We start from the raw sequence: 21,628 nt of genomic DNA on the forward strand, positions 1-21,628 counted from the left end.
GTTCTAAGTCTCTGAAAGGGAAACTCAGCTCTAAGTCTCTGGAAGGGAAACTTCTAAGTCTAAAACTTACCTCTTAATTCGCCAGTAGTGAGATTGGGGTGGAGCCAGAGGTTGTAATGCTTCGGAATAACGAAGGTTGGGAGTCTGGCGCCGCGCCATGGGAAAACAGCGCCGTTGCTTGCTATCCTCTCCCTGAAAACATGTTATATTGTGTAAATTAATATTCCTTCTTATTTATTGGATGAGGATCGTGGTCATTACGTAGAACTAAAGACACACAACAAATTTCTTGGTACTCAACCTAATGGAGTGATTTGCCGTTTCTTTCTCCATTTTACACAAAAGTTAAGAATCAACCAGGTATGCAGGTTTCCTCACGATGTTTTCCTTAACCGGAAGCAAGTGGTGTTTAACAAAAAAAATCTTTGCAATAATAACACTAGATGGCGCTGTGTGTAAAAAAAATCTAATTAAAAAATCCCATTGTAATACGAAGAAAATACTGTTCCCTAGTGTATTTGAGCGGGCGAAGCCGTGGGTAAGCAGTTAGTGGTATATACATCTGGGGGCACGGCAGTGACACCGCCAAGTCGAGCAAAACAAGCGGTACCACCCTGATCTCGATATATCTTACTTGTTAGCAGCCGCGTTACTCGCGTCGGAGCCGGCCGGCGGCGAGCCGGGCACCAGCGGGTTTTCGCCCGCACACGGACAATCTGACAACAAAATGTACGTTTTACGTTATGCTTCAAGTTATACTAGTCGGTACAATAGGGTAGGTAGTTGACAACGTCAGAGAATTGTAAAAGATATGTATAATCTAAGTAAAATATATATATTTAGGGTCATTATCATAATTCATAGACTATAAACAATGCAACTGGATTATATGAAGATTTAAACTTGTTTGGAAAGTTAATTTTCAAAAAGTAAGTATGTAATTATAAAAACAAACTCGACCATCATGGAAAACTAAAATTTTGTAACAACAACTTTTATTAAGAAGTCATCTTTCGAACAAACATATCGTTCTTCGCGAACATGTTAGCACGTTGTGACGTCACTTGTTCGTGTCATTCAGTATGGAGCGTTCGGACGAGTCCGAAAATGTGTGATTTTGTTTTTGTCATATCTTCGAAAGCATTGTCATTAATATAAAGCAAAGTTAGTAATATTTCCACTGGTGTTTCTAATGATATAAAGGCCTAGGAATAGTCAGCACAACAAAAATTTGCCGACTAGCCTAATTATCGTATAATCTTGAAAGATTTTTTTCTTTTGTTATGGTTCCAACGTTCGCCAAAACATAAGATACGTTTTTTTACAAAAATTAAAATTTTTGACACATGTTTTTATTGTTGTCAGGGAGATCTTATTGCATTCAATGTGTGACAGGAGGAGTTCTAGAGGAGTCACGTTGAGTTGATCCCACGTCTGGAAAAAACCCGTGTCCGTGCTGTAAACGGTTGAGGAGTTCCCACTTATGGAGCCGATCCGGACTGCACCGTCAGGTCATGCTTATCATAATAACGCATTGTCATGGAAACCGAAGTGACGTGGGAAATTTCAACTCTGTAGGACAACTGGGAGTAGGAGAAGTCTAACTCGCAAGATGTGATTACAGACAGACAACGGGACAGGTGGAACTCAATAAAAGGTTGTAAAAAGTAACTTAGAGCGTTGGGCCGTAGTTCTGTCATACAAAAATACATATATTTTGTCATGGAAAAATATATTTTTTGAACTCTCATATGGGATTCATATAGTCTATTAATTTTTTGCTACTAACGATACTTCTTTAAATAAAGTTGAATCGAATCTTCTAGCAAGAAATAAATAATGTCTCTGATAGCATATAAAAATTAATAATTACAAATACAATATTAAAATTAATTTCTACTCATAATTATTATATCAAAAAGTTCTTAGCAGCGCGGGCATAACCTATAAGCTTCATGACATAGACAAACATACCAGCTTGAGGTGTAGCATAGACGACGAGCAGAGCAGTCGCGAACATAGCCGAAAATACTAGAGCAGCAAGGCATAGAGCTCGTCTCTGTGAACACACAGCGACCGGCGCCTCGCGGAGTTCCCGCGCCTCCCTGGCTTTGTCTGTGTCTGGTGGAAAAAAAAAAAAAAACATGTTAAGTGCGAGTCGGTCGGACGAGGTCCGTACCATTATTTCATAAATAAATATATTAGGACAAATCACACAGATTGAGCTAGCCCCAAAGTAAGTTCGAGACTTGTGTTATGGGATACAAACTTTTATAACAAACACATATATAGATAAACATCCAAGACCCGGGCCAATCCGAAAAAGATCATTTTCCATCATGACCCGACCGGGGATTGAACCCGGGACCTCTCGGTTCAGAGGCAGGCACTTTACCACTGCGCCACCGAGGTCGTCAATTATTTGTTACTAGATATTGTCCGGGGCTTCGCTCCCGTGGAATTTTGAGATAAAATATAGCCTATAGTAATATTGGTTCTTGTACCTTTCTAATGGTGAAAGAATTTTTGAAATCGGTTCGGTAGTATCGGAGAGTACCCGCCTCAAACATACAAACGTTTACCTCCTTAGAATAATATATGTACGTAATAGTACCTATAGTTATGGGATGCAATTATGGTAAGCCCTTCTGGCATGATGGGGACCAACACTGTTTAAATTAATTTCTTTCGCTATTTCTGCTCAGCAGTGGTCGTTAAGAAATGCCAGTAGTTTGTAGCATTATGAGAAATACTAGAATTAAAATGTTGACTTGAAAAAGAGTCTAATTTCTAATTAAAATATAGAGCTGTCTAGTGACCAGAAGGCTAGTATACCTATAGGTATCTCGAGAATCAGCATTGACACACAACGTGGCAATGCTGCCAGCCTTCTGGGCATATCACCTCAAGACAATTAATTTCGGGGACTGGCATTTTTGTAAATATTTAATTTGTAACTTTAATTTATTTCGTTTTATTTTTATACATAAAATGTGAATTCGATTAATGGACAAACTAAACTAGAGTAATGTATTAATTCGTAAAGTAGATCCGTGTCCTTCATTCATTATTCACAAGCACATCACTCACAAGTTAGACGGGAATAGAACAAATAATCCATAGATTATGGGATATTCATTGGGTATTAACATTGTGTTACCAGTGTTAATAATCGGTGGGATAATACTTGACGAATTAATAACCGTAGAATATTGTTATAAGTCATTATATAGGTACACATAAATACTAGTAGCACGTCCCGACTTCGCTCGGATAAAAACACAATAAATTATACACTTAAACCTTCCACAGGAATCACACTATCTATTGGTGAAAACCGCAAGAAAATTCGTGCAGTAGTTCAGAGGACATTGTTTTATAACCAAGCAAGTAATATAAATTTGGCGAAATCTTTAAATACAGGTTATCACAGGTATATCACACAACACTTCACCCTGCCTTTCACGTGAAATTTCGTAATTTTGCTGAACCCCCCCTCCTCCCCCTTTAAAGCTACAGGTGATTAATGGACGCCAACCTAGGATGAAATACAATTATAAACAACTATTAACAATATTTCCCACTTCAGGAAGCCGCTCCACTTAACCACTCTTCCCCACTCGATTCCCGCCATTTTCTACGTCAATCGAGGCTACAGTCTATTGTCTACGATCCTCGTCTTCAATGTCACGAAGTGTACTCTATTACTGATGACCTTATCAAAGAAATTATAATACTAAATAATGCTTACGAATAAGCAAAGCCGTTCATAAACTTGGGTCTAAAATTTGTAGACATTTTTTTCTGACAACAGTTTGCCAGAAAGAGATGGTTCCTGAAATTTCGTGCCCAATTTCAGGAACTTCAGGGCGCCTACCATCAACTATTACACAATGATTCAAATGCAGGTCAGTTCAGTTTAGGAACCTAAAATGAATCGCGTTATTTGGTACCACCAACTTATCATAACAAAGTCTCATTTGAAGCGTAAGGAGTGAATGAAATTCATAAAAAAAGTAAAAATTGTCTCTGAATCGTAAACCCCAGTGACAGCAGCCAAATTTAAAAAAGAGATAAGGCTATACGATCTCTATATATTTTATCTCGTTTCAAGAGTTGCGTTCCGATATCAAATTCTTACCATTTGGAGCAAACAATATGTATTTTATTGTTATTTAAAATTAAAATGTATATATTGTGTTAGTTACATGAATGAAGTAAATACAAAACACAATAAAATTTTATTTCAATTACAATAAATGCAATATAATCTAGACTAACAAATTTGTCGATCATAATCATAACACTAAACACAAACTTCGTCGGAACATAAAAACCGTGCCACGATGGAGTTTCGGTGGCAAAACTAGGAACTATCAATAACAGATAGACCACGTCATAGTTTTCAGCGATCAGTAGCGCCACGTCTGTGGGACTTCTTTCGTGATAATCAATCGGAATTTTTTTTATCGCGAATATTGACAGATGCGCGATCCAGTTTACGTTCTCAATGTACATCATGGTACCGAATTGTATGCAAAATGAGTGAATGAAATCGAAACGGCGTATTGTTTTGGTGACTACCTAAAACGGATCGTTATGTCAACTTGATGGTACGAATTAGCGATGCAGATCAGTTTAGGTCCTGAACTGGATCACATTAAGAGATGATGGTAAGCCCGGTATTGGCACGCGGACATTGTGGAAATGTGATCTTTATAACTCTTGTTATTCGTAATCATTCCAGTTAGCATTTTATAATCTTATAACCTATGATGATGCGCCCGCACTTTTACGACGCCATTTTGTCGTCACAATTTTAAGAGTTAAAAACATCTATACTTTTCTAAATAGTACTTGGTACTAAAACTGTAGACTAAGTACTAAAACTGTAAGTACCTAGGCTATGTCTGTAGATAAAAGTTATTAAGCAAAATAATATTATCTGTCTTTATGGGAATAAAAGAAGCCAAAAAAAAATTATTTACAATTTTTGTCTTTCTGTCTGTATATTTGTTCGCGAATCACGCAAAAAGTATTGGATGGAATTTGATGCGGTTTTAACAGTTGTATAACGGATGATCAAACTTATAATCTGGTATAGGTTTCATCGCGATACGTTGCTTAGAACCCGAGATATGAACAATAATATGTTATGAGCGGACGCACGAACTACACGCGGGCGAATCCGCGGGCAAAAGCTAGTATCGAATTGAGATTTTATCGAATTTGAGATTATGTTACGGTAGATGTGTGACACCAGCTGAAGAAAAAACTACTATTTTTATCTTTTGCGAGATGAAACACGGTCAAGTGCCCTGTTTGGAGTCGAGCCAAGAGCCCTGCAAATTCTTCTTTATATCTTTCTGAGTATGTTAACTGGTGTCAGATTTTATTCAAGTCACCTAAACGCATCTGACGTGACTTTTACGACTACCTACCGCGTCTAGTGGCAAATGAAGAGTGCACGCGATGCGACACACTATTAAACTTAAACTGTAAAACTTAAACTGTAAAACTTAAAGTGTAAAAACTTAAACTATTAAACTTAAAGTGTGCAGGTTTCCGCACGATGTTTTCCTTCACCGGAAGCAAGTGGCGCTCTATGAAAACTACTATATGAGTCAGATTAGTAGGTATACAAACTGGTCGAGTTTTATGAGCACGATTCGAACCTGGGACCACAGGCGGACGGTCTTAACCACCATCGCTTCTGTCTAATTTTGTTTTCTGTGCACAATTTAAAAATAAAATAACTCAACATAAGCAGGCGTTGAATTGATCAGACCAAGAAAACTATATAGACGACGGGCGAGTGTCCAAATGATATGTGTTTGCATTCAATTTCCCGCCCCAATCCGGTTAATCTATGCTATTATTACAAAGAGGTAAGCGTTTGTGAGTTTGTATGTTTGAGGCGGGTAATCTACGAAACTACAGAACCGATTTCAAAAATTATTTCATCGTTAGAAATGTATATTATCCAAGATTGTTATAGCATTATCCAAGATTATTTATCTCAAAATTTCCAAGGGAGCGATACCCCGGGCAACATCTAGTGTCATACAAAGTGACAGATTGCGCCGGGCACGCGATGAGGGACAGAAGATGTCAGCGTTATCTGTCTCGTTCCTCATATATTTCTAATACGCTATTCATCTTTCTTGTATGAGCGAGATGGATAACGGAGTCAATAGCTCTCTCTGTCTACAGGACTGGTGTAACTTACCAGCAAGAAAAGCGACATCGTCAAGATCCTGGTCCACCATGTTGCGCCAAGCAGCTGCTGGAGAATTAATACAGAAAATCAGATGTCTTACATTTCAATTTAATCGATTAAAATGAGGTGAGCAACATTTTAATCGACTAAATTGGGATTGATAATTTTATGAATAAATTATGAATAAACATTTTATTAGTAGTATTAGTATTATGTACATAGTTTAATATTTATTTTGTAAACACTCAGCTTCTGTTATCCTATACAATAATTTGTTGAAGATGATAATGCTGATTTTCACACTTCTTATACTATTATGTATGTAATAGCATATTAAAAACTGATTGTAACGATATGAAAGATAAACCTTTCTTTTCAACGTAACTAATAGTCTTTAAATTCTTTCGGAAAGTTGCAATATAGGAGCTTAAAAAGTTAAGCCGCGCGCTGTAATAGGTTAGTTGCCATCAACTCATATCATAACAGAGAATTTTTCCATGTGTCAACAACAACAAATATAATACGGGGCTTGACAGTTGACACAGTGACGTCATAAATTTTCAGGTTAAAAAACAAAAAAATACTAAACGTTGCTATAAATAAAATTTATTGTAAATTACATTCGATTCATTATGTTAATGATTTTTTTTATACACAGGCAACTATCCTATTGCAATATATTCTTCCAAATTATTATATTATTCTTCTAAAGGCGCATAAGGTACATAGAGACTAACATCTTTTGTTTTACGACTTTTGTCTAAACGTAATAAATACAAAATTATTCCGTTTTTTAGTTTTAATGTCGTTTCTATAAAACGTTAACTTTATGTTCGATTCCGTTACGTAACGCTACTGTACTGTCTCGTGTTGCTTGGCTGTTACATACAGTTAAGTTGTGTAGAATCGCAAATTAGTTTTTTTTTATATGAAAAAAAAACTACGAATCACGAAAAGTCTTAAAATAAAAGTTGCTTGTTTTGATTTACCCAAGTAGTCTTTAGGAGGTTTTGCGTTTGATACCAGTATATTAATATATTTTAATAGGGTTATATATAATAAATATGCAATAAATTCCAAAAATATTCTTACCCTTAGCCGAACCGTTCCTGTCGGCTTTGTATTTGCCGATGGGCTCCATTTGTATACCGTCCATCTCACGCCGACCGCATGCCGATCATGTCTACCTGCCAACGAAACGAGCAATGAATTCCTCTTTATTTTTTTTTACACAGCACAAATTGTGTGAGTAGATTTGGACGATGGAACTGTATCCAAAGACATCGATATCTATGAAAAAATGATAAATTTTTTTTGATCTATCATACAATTTGGATGATCGGCTGATTGGAGTTAATATGGATGGAAAGTCGAAATTTTACGTTCTTCTTTCATTTTTAATTTCTCTGGGAAATGCTTCATCTCATGTACTGATAAACACGTACCTAGGACGTTAGTTACTAGCTACAAGTCTGTCCAAAAAGTGAAGAAATAAAATGAAAGCGCTGTCTTCTGTCGGCTGGCAACACTGGGCGTTTATCAACCAATCTTGACCATTATATTTGGTATTGCAAATGCAAAAAAAATGTAGTTCGTCAAAAATCCGTTTTTTTCACTTTTTTGACAGACTGTACGTGTGTCCTACCATTATATCGTGTACGAATCGTGTGTAAAAAAGAGAGAATGTGTGCCTGCAGTGAAGTACTACGACTTGTTTTATGTGAAACATATGATAGCCCCTCTGAACGTACTATGATATGTGTAGTGAATATGTAGGTATTTATTTAATAACACACAAAACAGATTACAATCATTTAATGTATAAGAAAACAAGATTTAAGGAGCTGTTCTACATCGTAATCCAAAAATATTGTATGCTTAGTTACATACTTTAAAAAAATAATTTAATTCAAGCTATTGATGGCAACACAATATCGGATGACATGATTTATCAAATGGAAGAAAATTTAGTGGGGTAATTTAAAATTCGAATCACAGAAAAAAGAAACAAAACATAGTCGTTAAATCAAATTCAAACCATTTGTCACAAAAATGTACTGTAAGATGTAATACTATAATATTATTATTTAAATTTTTTGGATAAAAAATTACCCTGTATATAAATTTATACTACGCTACGAATACATATAATGGATGAGCGAGGTCTTCTATCAACTTGTTTATTTTTAATAAATAAACAATTTATTATTTATTCATTCATTTTTTCGGGCATCATTAGCGTCTGTGACGCCGCAAAACTTTGATACCGGGGACAGCGTAAAAAAGGCTGTGATTTCACAACCGCCTGATTGACGTAAATCTCTTTGGAAATGTTATTGTTGCCTATCGCTTAATTGCCTCGTACGACATCCACGAGAGGATATGGAGTGGTCGGATTCTAGGGCGGAACCACACACTAAAGCTGAGAAGGTGGTAGACAATATATGAGAGAAATATTGTCTACCACCTTCTGTATACTTACCCTGTACAAAAGCAAATAAATAAATAAATAAATAAAATAAATAAAATAAAAAAATAAATATTGTTCGACATGGAAATAAAATAGAGTAGTTGTTTCAATAATTAAAACGTTTACGGGTAAGATAATTTTTCAAAAACCCTAACCTAACGTAAGTATGGAACCTATAAAGCATTCATCGTCACAAACAGGAAACAGAAACACAAAAAATATATAACAGCAATATTTTTATTTTTCCGCTCATAAAGCGAACAACAATGGCGCTAGCTGCAAAAGACCAAAGAAAAAAAGGGAGGCAAAGGGAAACAGCTATTCAGCCGAGCCATTAAAAAGTTGAAAGCGATGGGATGCGTACAGCAAACTCTATGGTGCGAGTACGCCTGGGAGCCAGGGTTACTGGGATGAAAAAATAAACATTACATTCCATATATAAATAAAGCTTTTATTTAAATGTTCCAAAAAGAAGAAAATAAAATTTTCCTTTCAAATTATAACTAGGTATCAACTTAATGGCTTGTCGCGAGGTTTGCGTAAGTAAATAATTAAATAAAAATCAGCTTATCGTATTCCACCCGAACAAACAAACAAACATACATACCTACATTGCAAGTTAATTATAAGCTTTCAAAAAAGAAGGGGTTTTGCGCCTTTAAATTTGGCGCGAGCATGGTTGGTGCCTATTTAAGATTTTTCTTATGATAGTTAGCTATATTTTATATAAAAGGCTTGTAGTTAAGAGTATGTACTATTACAATTTTTTTCTTTATGGTAATCGTGTAGTTCCCGCCCTAGAATAGGACCACTACATAAACCTACCTTGGATGTCGTATACAATAGCCAGCAATAGTTGGGGGGAAGCCCGACGACCGTGCGAACTGGAAAAAATTAAAGCGGACGGTGGGCTTTGACACTAAACGGCTGAAGAAACAACATGGAAAACGCGCAGATAAAACAGAGAGAATTGTTGGCCAAGCGCGCCGTTTTATTTCAGAAATTTTTAAACAACACATTTTTATAAATAAACAAACATAGGTACATCATTATACATACGACACTTTTATCCTAAAATGTGCAGTAGTAAAGATTTCACGCGTTCTAGATTTATCCGGATTTATCCAGAAAAATCCCGATGAAACCGGCAACCCTATGTACTAACACATTATCCCGGTGCCCTATAGAGGCTTTAAAACCTCGTGATTCAACCAGGTGAGGAGAAAAGGAGGTAAATGTTTGCACACAAAGTAACACTGGTGCATCAAGTGGGTTTTGTCGCGAATAGGGTGGGTTTTAACCCTTAACTGGGAAAAGAGAGATGATATACCCTGGAGACAGATTGTGGCAAGAAATTATTTCTTTTTACAATCAAACTATGAGAGTATTGGTAAATATTATGTTATTATCATTTAAAATACTACATTCTGCACGATTTCCCACGAACTTTTTCTGAAATGAAATAAATATAATTACACAACGGCCCACACTGAACACTAAGCTTGTATCGCGGCTCCGATGGACAGATACACAGAAACGGGCACAATACACTTAGAGCCGCAGACAAATATCTGTGATCGCATGTACAAATATTCTTACGCTGGGAATTGAATAACGGACGAAAAAATATAAAGGGAACATAACAGACACCGTTTGTCATGTGTCAAAAATTGGATGAATAGATAAAATATGAAAGTAATTTAATAACTTATATGGAAAATGACGCCTAGAATATATAATACCACAACTAATCAATGAACTGCCAGACGATATTAAAAATACAATCACAAATAAACGACATCTCTTGTAATACTAATATTCTTCTCGAATCATCCTGTTAATACTAATATTCTTCAAATCAATTTGCATGCACAATAACCACTATCTTGCCGTAGCATTGTGTTGTTATGCAATGCGAATACACGGTTTGGTTAGGTATAACTACTACCTTCATTTTATTATGATAAAAAATACGATAGACGCGAAGTGTGTTGCGGTTGTGTTTTGATTTTATTTCTATTTAGGGATGTCAGTAGTAAGAGTGTAAAAGTAAGTGTAAAGTAATTTTGAATCAGATGTACGTATAAACATGTCAAGGCTTTGTACATCTTTTATGTTATTTTAAGGTTTTTTTTTAATGGAAATAAATATTATAAAAAAACGAACAATTAATAAACTTTCACAAATATAATTAAAATAAATTAATTTAAATAAAAAAACACGTCGTTTGATGACGTCACAAAAGGACTAAATATGCTATTTTCCATCTAGTCAAATCAAATATTTTTTTATCTAATGTCAAAAACAAAAATTTATATGGAGCTTGTATGACAGTGACGTATTGTGACGCCACAATTGTACATTCGAAATCTAGTCCTAATTGACTTTAATATAAACAAAATAAATATTAAATAATTAATGCTGTGAATTAAAGTGACATTTAATTCTGTCGTGCTTGATTATTTAAATACCTCATGTATTTTATTATTCCAGTCGAATGGCCAATTGTTTCATACTACCTGACGACGGCACTAATTGAACTGAAAGCTCTAATTCCGGTGGGACACGTCACACAACTGTATCTAAGTACAATCAAGTCGCACGAAACATAAACCTGCCCATAGTACATTCAACTGCACATCACCAGTCGAATTCACTCCTATTATAGGTATCTATAATATGGATCCTGTCTCGGAATTAAGTTGATTGTAATTCCGCTCCTATCGCCGCGGCATAAGGTTCAATCTGGTTGACGTGACGCGCGTTCGACTGTACCTGTAATGACCCTCCCAGACTTAGGGAAATAACCAATCACTGTGTTGCATCCGGGGAGACTGGCGCGTAATGGGGAAAAGCTAATTTTAACCTGAATAAGTTCTTTTTAAAAAAAGAAAAACATTTTTAACACAACATTTTATTCGTCGTCAGAGATCTTGTCTCATTCAAAGCGGGACAAAAAATTCATTTACACCGTTGTGGAGTTCCCTGGTTGGGAGCCGATTCTAGGTGTACCATCAGACCAAGCTGGTTGATATATGAAACTTATATTTGTAGTTCATTTCATACAAAATGGGTGACATACAAACGTTAGTAAAATGTTTGTCAAATTTTAGTGTACACTCCCGGTGCTCGATGCTTGAATCCGACTCGTACTTTACCGGATTTCCAAATCAAAATAATGGTTCTACGACGCAGCATGTGAAGCCACTACGAACATATATGTATACTACGGCGGCGTAGCGACCGTGCTATCTGCCACGAAATGCCTACACGGCTGCTACGACCGGCGTCGAGGCGTAGTGATAAGCGCATTTGGACATATTATTACGCTGCTGGCTGGCAGAAAAAATTTTCAGTCTCAAGTTTCCGTTGGGAATTTCTGATAATTGTATCATGATAGTTCTCGTGCATTCTCGAAAATTTCGAGAACTATTCGCGCATGCATGGTATCTTAAGAACATAATGGAAGATATTCCCTTATGTTTTTATTTTTTGCTCGCGACTTCGTATTACGCGCGTACGTAACCTAATTACTACGTACCTAATTACATATACAAATTTACTGATCGGATAATAATATTTACATCTGTAACACATATAACTAACATACCTATGCTTAATAAGTAGGTATACAAATAAATATATCTATAAAATATCCGTTTAAGCGACTCTATCAACCACAAACTAAAAAATATCTTCGTTAAAAATAGACCATAAACAAACTTCGATAAGGGCATCGCATCGGTAATCGAATCAGCGACATTTCTCCCTCTAGCTAAGGAATGGTGCCCCTCAAATGAGAAAAGTGGGGTTGTTGTTAGGCACTACTTGTACAGATGGCGGTTATTAACAACGCAAACACCAATTAGTGACAACAACGTTAGTGGTCATAAAATCAGGGACAAATCTTTATTTTTTAACATTAATTTACGCGGGTCCGGACTTTGGACCTGAGAGAAACAAAAAATAAATATCATTAGACTTTATCAAACCGTGGTAAAAAGGCATCCAAGTTCAAACGAGGCTGCCTTTTAGCTACGCAAAAAAAAAACAAAACGGTAAACACAGCCATGCGCCCAAAGCGTCTGGAAAATCCCGGAGGCCAATGCACCTATAAATAAAAACAAAACCACGACGCCATTTTCCTTTGCCGTATTCCAAATGTAAATTAAAAAAAGTACACATTGGCTGGAACGTGGCCATCATTTTTAATATTCCCAATTTGAAATGAAAATAACTTACCGGACACTGGTCCTTTGGCGCGGAGATCACAGATTAAATAAAGAAAAATCTGAACGATATTATTGATCGCAATTTAAGGAAATTTATTGTTATTTCTATCAATAACTATTTATTTTCGTCACTTGAACATACGAGGAAAATTCCGTAACAGATTTCACAAGCATAGCTCGCGGTGGGCTCGGAAAATGTGGTAAAATCGATTTCGCGCGGGAAAGAGAACTTCCTTGCGCGGGAATGGAACGGGTATACAGAAAAATACAAGTGAGAAAGAGACGGGTGCCTACTGCGGAGGGAATGAGGGGAGGTGTGTTGAACCCTCGAAAACAGGGTTGTTTTAGGAGGAGTTACTATTTGTTCTCGATTTATGATTGATCACAGAAACGAGTTTAGACATATTGACGCTTTTATCTTATCGAGTGTTATTGCTAACACTAATGTCAGATTTTATTCAAATTCAATTATGTATAATAATAAGAATCTAACCTTTTTATCTATGAATCTAAGCTACATTACGTATTTTTATTTCAGACTATAGTTAGGTTCAGTTATGCCAATAGGAACGCAATTGGTTCGACAACTAGCGATGCCGACGATCGTGTGAGGTTCAGACGAAAAAGTAGGAAAGCGGTCCATGTGCTCCCACGCTCAGCGGCTAAGAAAGAAACCGGGAAATCGCTCAGGCGAGAGAAAATATAGTTTTTTTTTTTAATAATAATGAGATGAAAAAAATTTGGAATCGAGCGAGAATTTTTTCATCTAAATATTATTTTCAAAAATAAATTAAAATGCATTATACTCGTATGACGTGTATAGCAAATCCATTTAAAACTATAGCTTAATCTGTGTAGAATATAACTTAATCTGTGTAAAATATAGCTTAATCTGTGTAAAATATAACTTAATCTGTGTAAAATATAGCTTAAATCTGTGTAAAATACAGCTTAATCTGTGTAAAATATAGCTTAATCTGTGTAAAACATAACTTAATCTGTGTAAAATATAGCTTAACTGTGTAAAATATAGCTTAATCAGTTTGCCGTTCCTGATATTTTATCCTAATATTTTATTTTGATATTGTTAATTTCGTAATTAATTGACTTTTATAATTTGATATTCTTAATTTTAATCTAATTTGTATTTTAAATTGTAAGCCCGACAGGGTTGACATTGTATCTAGATTATAATGACTGAGGTGACTAAGTTACTGAATTACCTTATTGTACATTGTAAAAAGCAATAAATAATTTGAATTGAATTGAATCCCTGTGACAGCAGGATGTGACCTTCGAAATGTGAATTTTTGATTTTTATTTTTTAATAGTGTAGTGTAGAGTATTTTCCCATAGTAGGGGGTAGCTGTTTTGAGCTCGTATGTAGAGCAGTAGGGAAGCTGATTCTGGATGCATATCGCAGTCAGTCATTGCACTCCCAGGACTAGCTTTTTATGGTATTCGTTATGCTTGTTACGAGTTTGCACTTCACTTCATCCACACTACCTATAATCATACTGACATACTGTCTAATGATATAAAGCCGGCTCGACACTGTCGTCGAACAGTTCGCCAAACTTAGGCGAATTCGGTAAGTATACATTGCTTGTTTTTCATTGCAATAAATAAAAGCATTCGTACTAACTATGCAATGTTTACGCATTCGCGTCGGCGTGTGTCCCGAATTCGGCGACAGTGTGAAGTGATGATTTGTATTTTTGTTGCTTGTTTTTTTTTTTATAAATAAACTACTGGGCCGATTTTGATGAAATTTGGCACTGTGATAGACGCAACGACCAGGATTAAAATAGACTACTTTTTTATGGGTTTGCCCGAGAGAAACCGGGGCAGGCGGCTAGTATATATACATATATGCAATAATTTCACAAAAAATGTTTAGAAAAGGTAATAAACTTCCTTCCGTATTTATATTAGTTAGGAAATCAAAACTTACGTCAAAACGTGGAGTGTGCTCCCGCCCTAGAATAGGACCACTATATCCTCCCGTGGATGTCGTACGAAGCGACTAAGGGATACATAGCCTTCACAGGCGATAGGCAACAACATTCCCCAAGAGGACTGACGTCAGGCGGGCGGCCGGTTGTAAAATTATAGCCAAATCTTTGAAATTTAATGGTAATTTTTTTAACGCGATCTCTGGACTTAGGGGCGTCACAGCCCCAAATATAAGCGCTCGCCAAAAATATTCTGTAGAATAGAGAAAAAATACTTTGTTTTTCATAGTGTAATTTTATATACATTTCTTTTGTCTATGGTAGTTACCTACTTACAAATACGTATATGATAAAGCTATGTACGCAAATCAGCATTCAGCTTCTATGCATAACTCTTTATGCCGTAGTAATAGTGGCGAATTTTCAAAGAATTTGGGTAGCTAGGTGCTGTGGACTGTACGTTTTATTTGAGGTTTTAGAATAAGAATTTAAATTTTTGGCTACAACAGGCAAATTTTACAGTCAAATCGGATACTTTTGTGTGAATGTCAAAAACAAAAAATTTTAGCAGCTTGCATGACAGTGATTTGTGACGTCACAATTATGGAGTCAAATAAAAGACCGAACCATGTTCAGAGTTTATTAAAGAAAGATTAAATTTATATGATTCTCGAATTAAAGTGATAATTTAAAAAATTATTGTAGCAAAAATATTTTAAATAATTGATTTGAAATTAAATGTTAATCATTTTTTAAAATATCATTGATATTATAACACATTATATTCCGTGTTAATCTCAACCTTGACGTTGGCAAAATCATCGTTTTGGCGAACGATGGAGCCACGACATAAAAAAAATAATCCAATTATTATAATCGGAACAAAAAATAGTACTTAAATCAAGTAATGAATTCAAAAAAAATTCAAAAAAAAAATTCAAAAATATTTTATTAAACTCCACAAGTTACACAATCAGATAACACATTAACAGTAAAAAGATAAAACAATTACAAAAACTTGTTGGAGTCCTGGAGACTCAAACTAGGCCGGAACCTGTATCTTGGGCCACCAGGTCCCCTTGTTACTTCCGATGTTTACAAATGTGAAGTTACACAGTGTTCTTTTATACATATATATATATTTATTTATTTATTTAAGACATGATTTCCAAAATGCTCTCCGTAGCCTCATAATCTAAATCAATGAACCATTTTTTAAGTTTTAGTTGAAATTCTTTTTTTCTACAATTATATAAATCCAATTTCTTATTAATAATATTATACAACATTCCTCCACGAAAATCATAAAATTTATGTGCAAACGACGTATTTACGAATATACGCTCACAGACTGCGTACTTTCTTCTTTTCACGTCCATATCTTTCTTTACATTTGCCAAAAGGGTAGAGTGTATACGAGTAACCGTTGCCGATATATATAGCTGTCTAACTGTCAATACTCCTGCCTCTTGGTAAAGTTTATCTGTGGGATAAAGTCGCGGTTTAGACAAGCTAACTTTGAGTATTAGTCTTTGCGCCCTTTCCAATTCCATCATATCTGTTTTGTTACATCCACCCCAAGTGGAAATGCAGTATGTTATAATTGACTTAGCCAAAGCATCATATACCATGTTAATTGTACTATTATCTGCCACGCCACGTAATTGTTTGAATAAATAAGTCAATTTCCTAACTCTTTGTGATACCGTATGTATATGTTGTTTAAATCTTAAATTTGAGTCAATATGAACACCTAGATATTTTATTGTTTGGACAGAAGAAATGCTTGGACAGTCACAAGTTAAATGTGTTGGGAAGATGCATTTGTGAGCAATGATAGACTGCGATATACCTGCAATTTCGGCCCAGTTACGAATGGAAAACAGCATGTATTTCGTTTTGTCCTCATTAAGAGTGAGGCTGTTGGCCATTAACCATTGAGAAACCTTATCAAAGCCCGTCTGTGCAATTTTGAAAAGTTGGTCCCATGTGGATGCATAGAAGGTGAGTGTAGTGTCGTCCGCATAAGATGCAATTCGACAATTTTCTAATTTCATTTGGCATAACTCATTTATATAGCAAAGAAAAAGTTTAGGCCCAAGAATACTGCCTTGCGGTACGCCAAATTCGACTGGTTTGTCGTCACTTATATATTCCCCTATTTTAACACATTGTGTTCTATTTTTCAAATAGTCTGAGAATAGTGACAGTGCTGAACCTCTTACACCCAGAGCTTCTAATTTTTTTAATAGGGACGGAACAGAAACAGTGTCGAAAGCCTTACTAAAGTCCATAAAAATGGTTAAGCATTTCACTTTAGTATCGAGTTTTTGCACGATAAATTTCGTAAAATCTAAGACTGCGTCGTCAGTGGATCGACCGGACCTGAAACCATATTGCATATCAGATATCAATTTATATTTATCTAGATAATTAGTCAGGCGGACACCAATGATGCGCTCAAATATCTTTGATAAGGTATTCAAAATGGCAATTGGTCTATAATTTCCGACACATCCTCTGTCCCCAGCCTTGTATATTGGATGAATTACGGCTTTTTTTAGTGCATTGGGAAAAACGCCTGCCTCAAGGCAACGATTTATTATACTTGTAATTACAGGTGCTATGGTTTCAGAAATGGCCTTTAGTACCTCGGCACCAACTCCGTCCCAACCTGGAGAACAATCGCTTTTTAGATTTTGTATACATGCTTTAACCTCTTCGTCATCGGTTGGCAAAAGTACGAGTGAGTTTAAAATAGAATGTGTTAAGTTTGATGTTGAAGGTGTGCACGTGGGAATTTTGTCAGCCAGTTGTTTGCCTATAGTAGCAAAATAGTCGTTTACGTTGTTGATTGAAGTCACTTGGTCAACATCAGTGGTCAGAAGCTGTAGAGGTACGTTTTTACTCGCATTTGTATTTGTTATAGTCTTAATAGTAGCCCATAGTTTTTTTGCATTGTTTTTATTCATCAATAACTGGTCTCTTTCATATTGCTTCTTTAGTCGTTTAAGTAAATTATTGCAGTAATTTCTATACCTTTTATAGGAAACTTGCAATACACTATCATTTGGTTTTGTGCGTAATTTCTGGTGCATCCTATCTCTTGTACGAATACATCGCAACAAGCCAGGAGTTATCCATGGTTTTATGGTAATCCTGCTCCTAGGTATTATTATTTTTATTGAATTTTTGGTTATTAGCATTGAGAGAATTTCTATTAATGTATCGGTAGCCATATTCAAATCACTTTCCATGTATATTTTATCGAAATTATAATTACCACAATCAGATTTGAGACTTTCAAAATTTATTTTGAGTTTGGTCAGGTACGATTTGTGTTTAGGACTCTTTTGATTTCTCTTGATACAGCATAGTACAGAATTATGGTCAGTTATGGTTGTATTTAAAGTAAATGTATATGATGTCAGTCTGGTTTTTAAAATGACGTGATCTAGACAAGAATTTTCTCTAGTTAGTGTATTAGTTGCAGGGTGTAGACCGTGAAGAGCAACTGCATCCAGGTATGCCAGTGTATCATCACAGTTGTCCAGTAAGTTAATATTAATGTCTCCTACCACCATTATATTTTTGTATGATGACAAAGTACCCAATAACAAGTTAAGCGCATTAACAAACTTGTCTACGTTTACAAAACTGGGGGATCTATAAATCGCCACTATGACTGTGTCAGTTCCTATTTTTATGATTAATCCGGTTCCTTCCAAGAGATCCGTTTCGGTTACTGTACAGTTCATACTATTGCTTATATAGACTACCAATCCACCATTTTTGTTATAATTATTAATTGTTTTGTGAGACTGATATCCCTGAAGTATCGGTAATTGTGCATTCGTAGCACAAGAAAGCCAGCATTCCGAGAGCACTATCACATCTACAGGGCATTTGAGTCTGGCTAATAGTAAGTTCAGCTCATCAAAGTTATAGTTGATACTACGTATATTTTGCTGTAAAACTTTCAAATAGTCCTTATGCGATTCTAGATACTTAATACAGTTTTCTGGTTCACAAGTCACGCCTGTGGTTATGTCAAACCCGTCTATATTTTCAATTAATGTATTGGTACTATCGAATTTGTATAAATAAAAAATTATGGAACAATCTAGAAACGACATTACGACCTGTTTTTAATTTGTGATCGGTAGTTATTTGTATAAATATATCCTCAAGTAACAACTTATAATTTACTAAAAGCTTATCCACATGCAATTTACAAATTTGTTTACGAATGTGTTGAGGAAATACGAGTATGAGCAATTTTTGCTTATATGCTAGGAGAAGAATCATGCAATAATGTTTTTGACAATAAAAACAGCTATTTAAAGTATTAACATGCATAGAAAAAAGAAAATTGTATTGGATCTGCCACAAGTATTGTAGAGGGTTTGTTAGGTAATGTAATCTAATACTATTCGAACATTCAATATTACAATGCGATAAGATTATGCTTATTCTATCTAATAACACTAGTTCAGGTACATATAAACAAAATACAAAACTAGTAACCTCAAAAAATTTAGAAAACCTATCTAATAATTGAATTTGGAATTTTACAAAATAGTGATATTGACATTTGGTATCAAGCGAGTTTTTCAGAACCAACTGCTTCAGGGCCAAAAACCCTGATTAGGTCTTTGTCCGTGCGAATGCGTATTCGCGGAGAATTTGGCTCGTGATGTTGCCGTACGAAGATTTTGCCTTCCCGCAATGAATGAATAAATCTGACATGTGATTCATGTGACATTTAATGATCGTTTTAGAATATATACTACTCTTTACGCATTTTATTTTTTTTATCGCGACAAATAGCCAATTGGGTTGTTGACAAGGTCACAAAATTAAAAAAAAATATGTATGCTCTAGATAAAATACATATATTTAGGATCATTATGATGATTCATAGACTGCAACAATGCAGCTGGACCATTATACAAAAGTATAAAGTTGGTTGGAAATTCCATTTTAAAAATAATACTCAACCATCGCAAAAATCTTAAAATTTTAAAACAATTTTTATTAAGTCATCACCGATGACACGACACAGTAATTGAGGTAGCTGTCGAACAAACAGCTTTTTTGCTACGATGTCACTCTACTGTGACGTCACATTAGGATATCATTTAGTATGGAGCATTTGGGCAACTCGTGTGATTTTATTTTTGTCATATTTTTGAAAGCATTGTCATTAACACAGTAATTTTTGAATTTGTGTTTCTAATAATATAAGGTCCTTCGAATAGTCATCAAAATATAAATTAAGTAATCTCTATTACAATAAAATATAGATACCTAATTTAATATCTTGATCACAAAGTGTCACAAAAGACAATGCTTATATGATGATGGGTATATGATTTTTGTATTTTATTCTCTGTTCATCTAGTTATCATTTTACTACTAACTACAACTAAAATAAAATGCAAATTTAATAGATTAAACCATTTTTACTTAACATAATCATCACAAGCAACTTGCCATAGTTATATCTACATAAATACTATTTGTCTATGGTTTAGTTCTTATTGCGGTAGTCCTTGATGTGTACGAGCACCCAGGCAGGGATGGCCGACCAGCCGATAACCATGAGAGTGGATAGGAACAGGAACTCCTGAAAAAAAAAGAAAATAAATTTATGAAATTCACTCTCATGCCTGTTAGCTTGCTCAGTAGTATAAAAAAACATTACATTTCCTATGAGAACTTGAGAATGCTGTTAAAGATAAAGCATTTTCAGAAATGACACCTTTCAGGCACATTTCAGAATTAATATTACATTGTTATTTCCAAAAAATCTACATAGCATTTAAAAACAACTGTTAAGTTGATTAGTGAATATCGCTTTGTAAGGCTAACCCTTTTGCCCTAGTTTATCAATTAATTCCTGGAGATAATAAAAACAATAACAATAGGATCGCAGTCGGATCAGGCCGCGCTAGAATTGATAGCTTATTTCGTGTTCAGATTAATTTTATAAAAAAATTAAGTTTGGATATATATTTATTTATTATATTGTATATATATAATTTTTTTTATATCTGTACTATATCATATAGATCAAATAATAGATCTCTTTATATTTTAACTTGCTTTGTCTTTTTTTTTTCATATTTCCTTAATAACTGCTTCATCCCTACATTCACTCCTGTGAATGTAGGGATGGAGATGAAGCAGTTTTGTTTAGTGGCAATAGCATAAAGGAAATATGAATAAAAAAGGCAAAACAAGTTAAAATATAAAGAGATCTATTATTGGATCACAGATATAGTAAAACAATCAAATAAGTAGATAACCTCTAAAGAAAATTACGTAATTAAGAAACACAGAAAATGGCATCAAAAATATGGAAAATACTATTTGTAAAGACATATTTAATTAGAAAGATGGTTAATAATGTATTAACTTCGGTTATTTTTACAATAACAATAGTTTTTCATAATCTAGTTGGATGTTATACTTACGCCTGTGGAAACCTTCGATCTAGCCGGAATAGCGGTTACACTCATATTTCTTTGTTGGATCACATTTTTGGAAACCTGGGTGGTGTTTCTAAGTAGGCTTCTGAGTGCTAGCATTTTGATTTAGTTTAAAAAATCTGTCCTCAAAATCACGACAGCCCAAAACGCGAAAAATATGAACAATCGATAAAACTTTGCCATATTTGAAAATTAAATATGTCAAATATAATGTTGCCAGTATAAAGTTAAAAGATTTCATAGCATGGCAATTTTTG

General features: G+C 34.8%; 1 protein-coding gene and 2 long non-coding RNA genes across 6 annotated transcripts in view; 1 reads left to right on the top strand and 2 right to left on the bottom strand.

Annotated features, from left to right (window-relative positions):
* LOC128682125 (uncharacterized protein) overlaps nt 1–13,143 on the bottom strand; it is a 43,680-nt gene extending 30,537 nt beyond the window's left edge. Inside the window, exons 1-6 of one of the 4 annotated variants that reach the window (XM_053766674.2) lie at nt 12,933–13,143; nt 7,313–7,407; nt 6,230–6,283; nt 1,975–2,121; nt 635–716; nt 71–192 (exon numbers count right to left, since the gene is read on the bottom strand). In XM_053766674.2, the coding sequence (XP_053622649.1) occupies nt 71–192; nt 635–716; nt 1,975–2,121; nt 6,230–6,283; nt 7,313–7,376 (469 nt within the window). In that variant the 5' untranslated portion in view covers nt 7,377–7,407; nt 12,933–13,143. Of the gene's footprint in view, nt 1–70; nt 193–634; nt 717–1,974; nt 2,122–6,229; nt 6,287–7,312; nt 7,408–12,932 lie in introns of all 4 variants that reach the window. The other 3 variants (XM_053766673.2, XM_053766672.2, XM_053766675.2) reach the window with 3 other exon arrangements.
* On the top strand, nt 4,559–6,604 carry LOC128682130 (uncharacterized). The gene is made up of 2 exons (XR_008406084.2): nt 4,559–4,673; nt 6,214–6,604. It is a non-coding gene; the product is annotated as an uncharacterized LOC128682130 (long non-coding RNA).
* Nucleotides 13,144–20,322: 7,179 nt separating the features above from the next.
* On the bottom strand, nt 20,323–21,618 carry LOC128682133 (uncharacterized). The gene is made up of 2 exons (XR_008406086.2): nt 21,357–21,618; nt 20,323–20,506 (listed from the first exon to the last, which is right to left on the bottom strand). It is a non-coding gene; the product is annotated as an uncharacterized LOC128682133 (long non-coding RNA).
* Nucleotides 21,619–21,628: the final 10 nt, after the last annotated feature.

This window comes from Plodia interpunctella, chromosome 29, assembly GCF_027563975.2.
Source record: "Plodia interpunctella isolate USDA-ARS_2022_Savannah chromosome 29, ilPloInte3.2, whole genome shotgun sequence".
NCBI classification, from domain to species: domain Eukaryota; kingdom Metazoa; phylum Arthropoda; class Insecta; order Lepidoptera; family Pyralidae; genus Plodia; species Plodia interpunctella.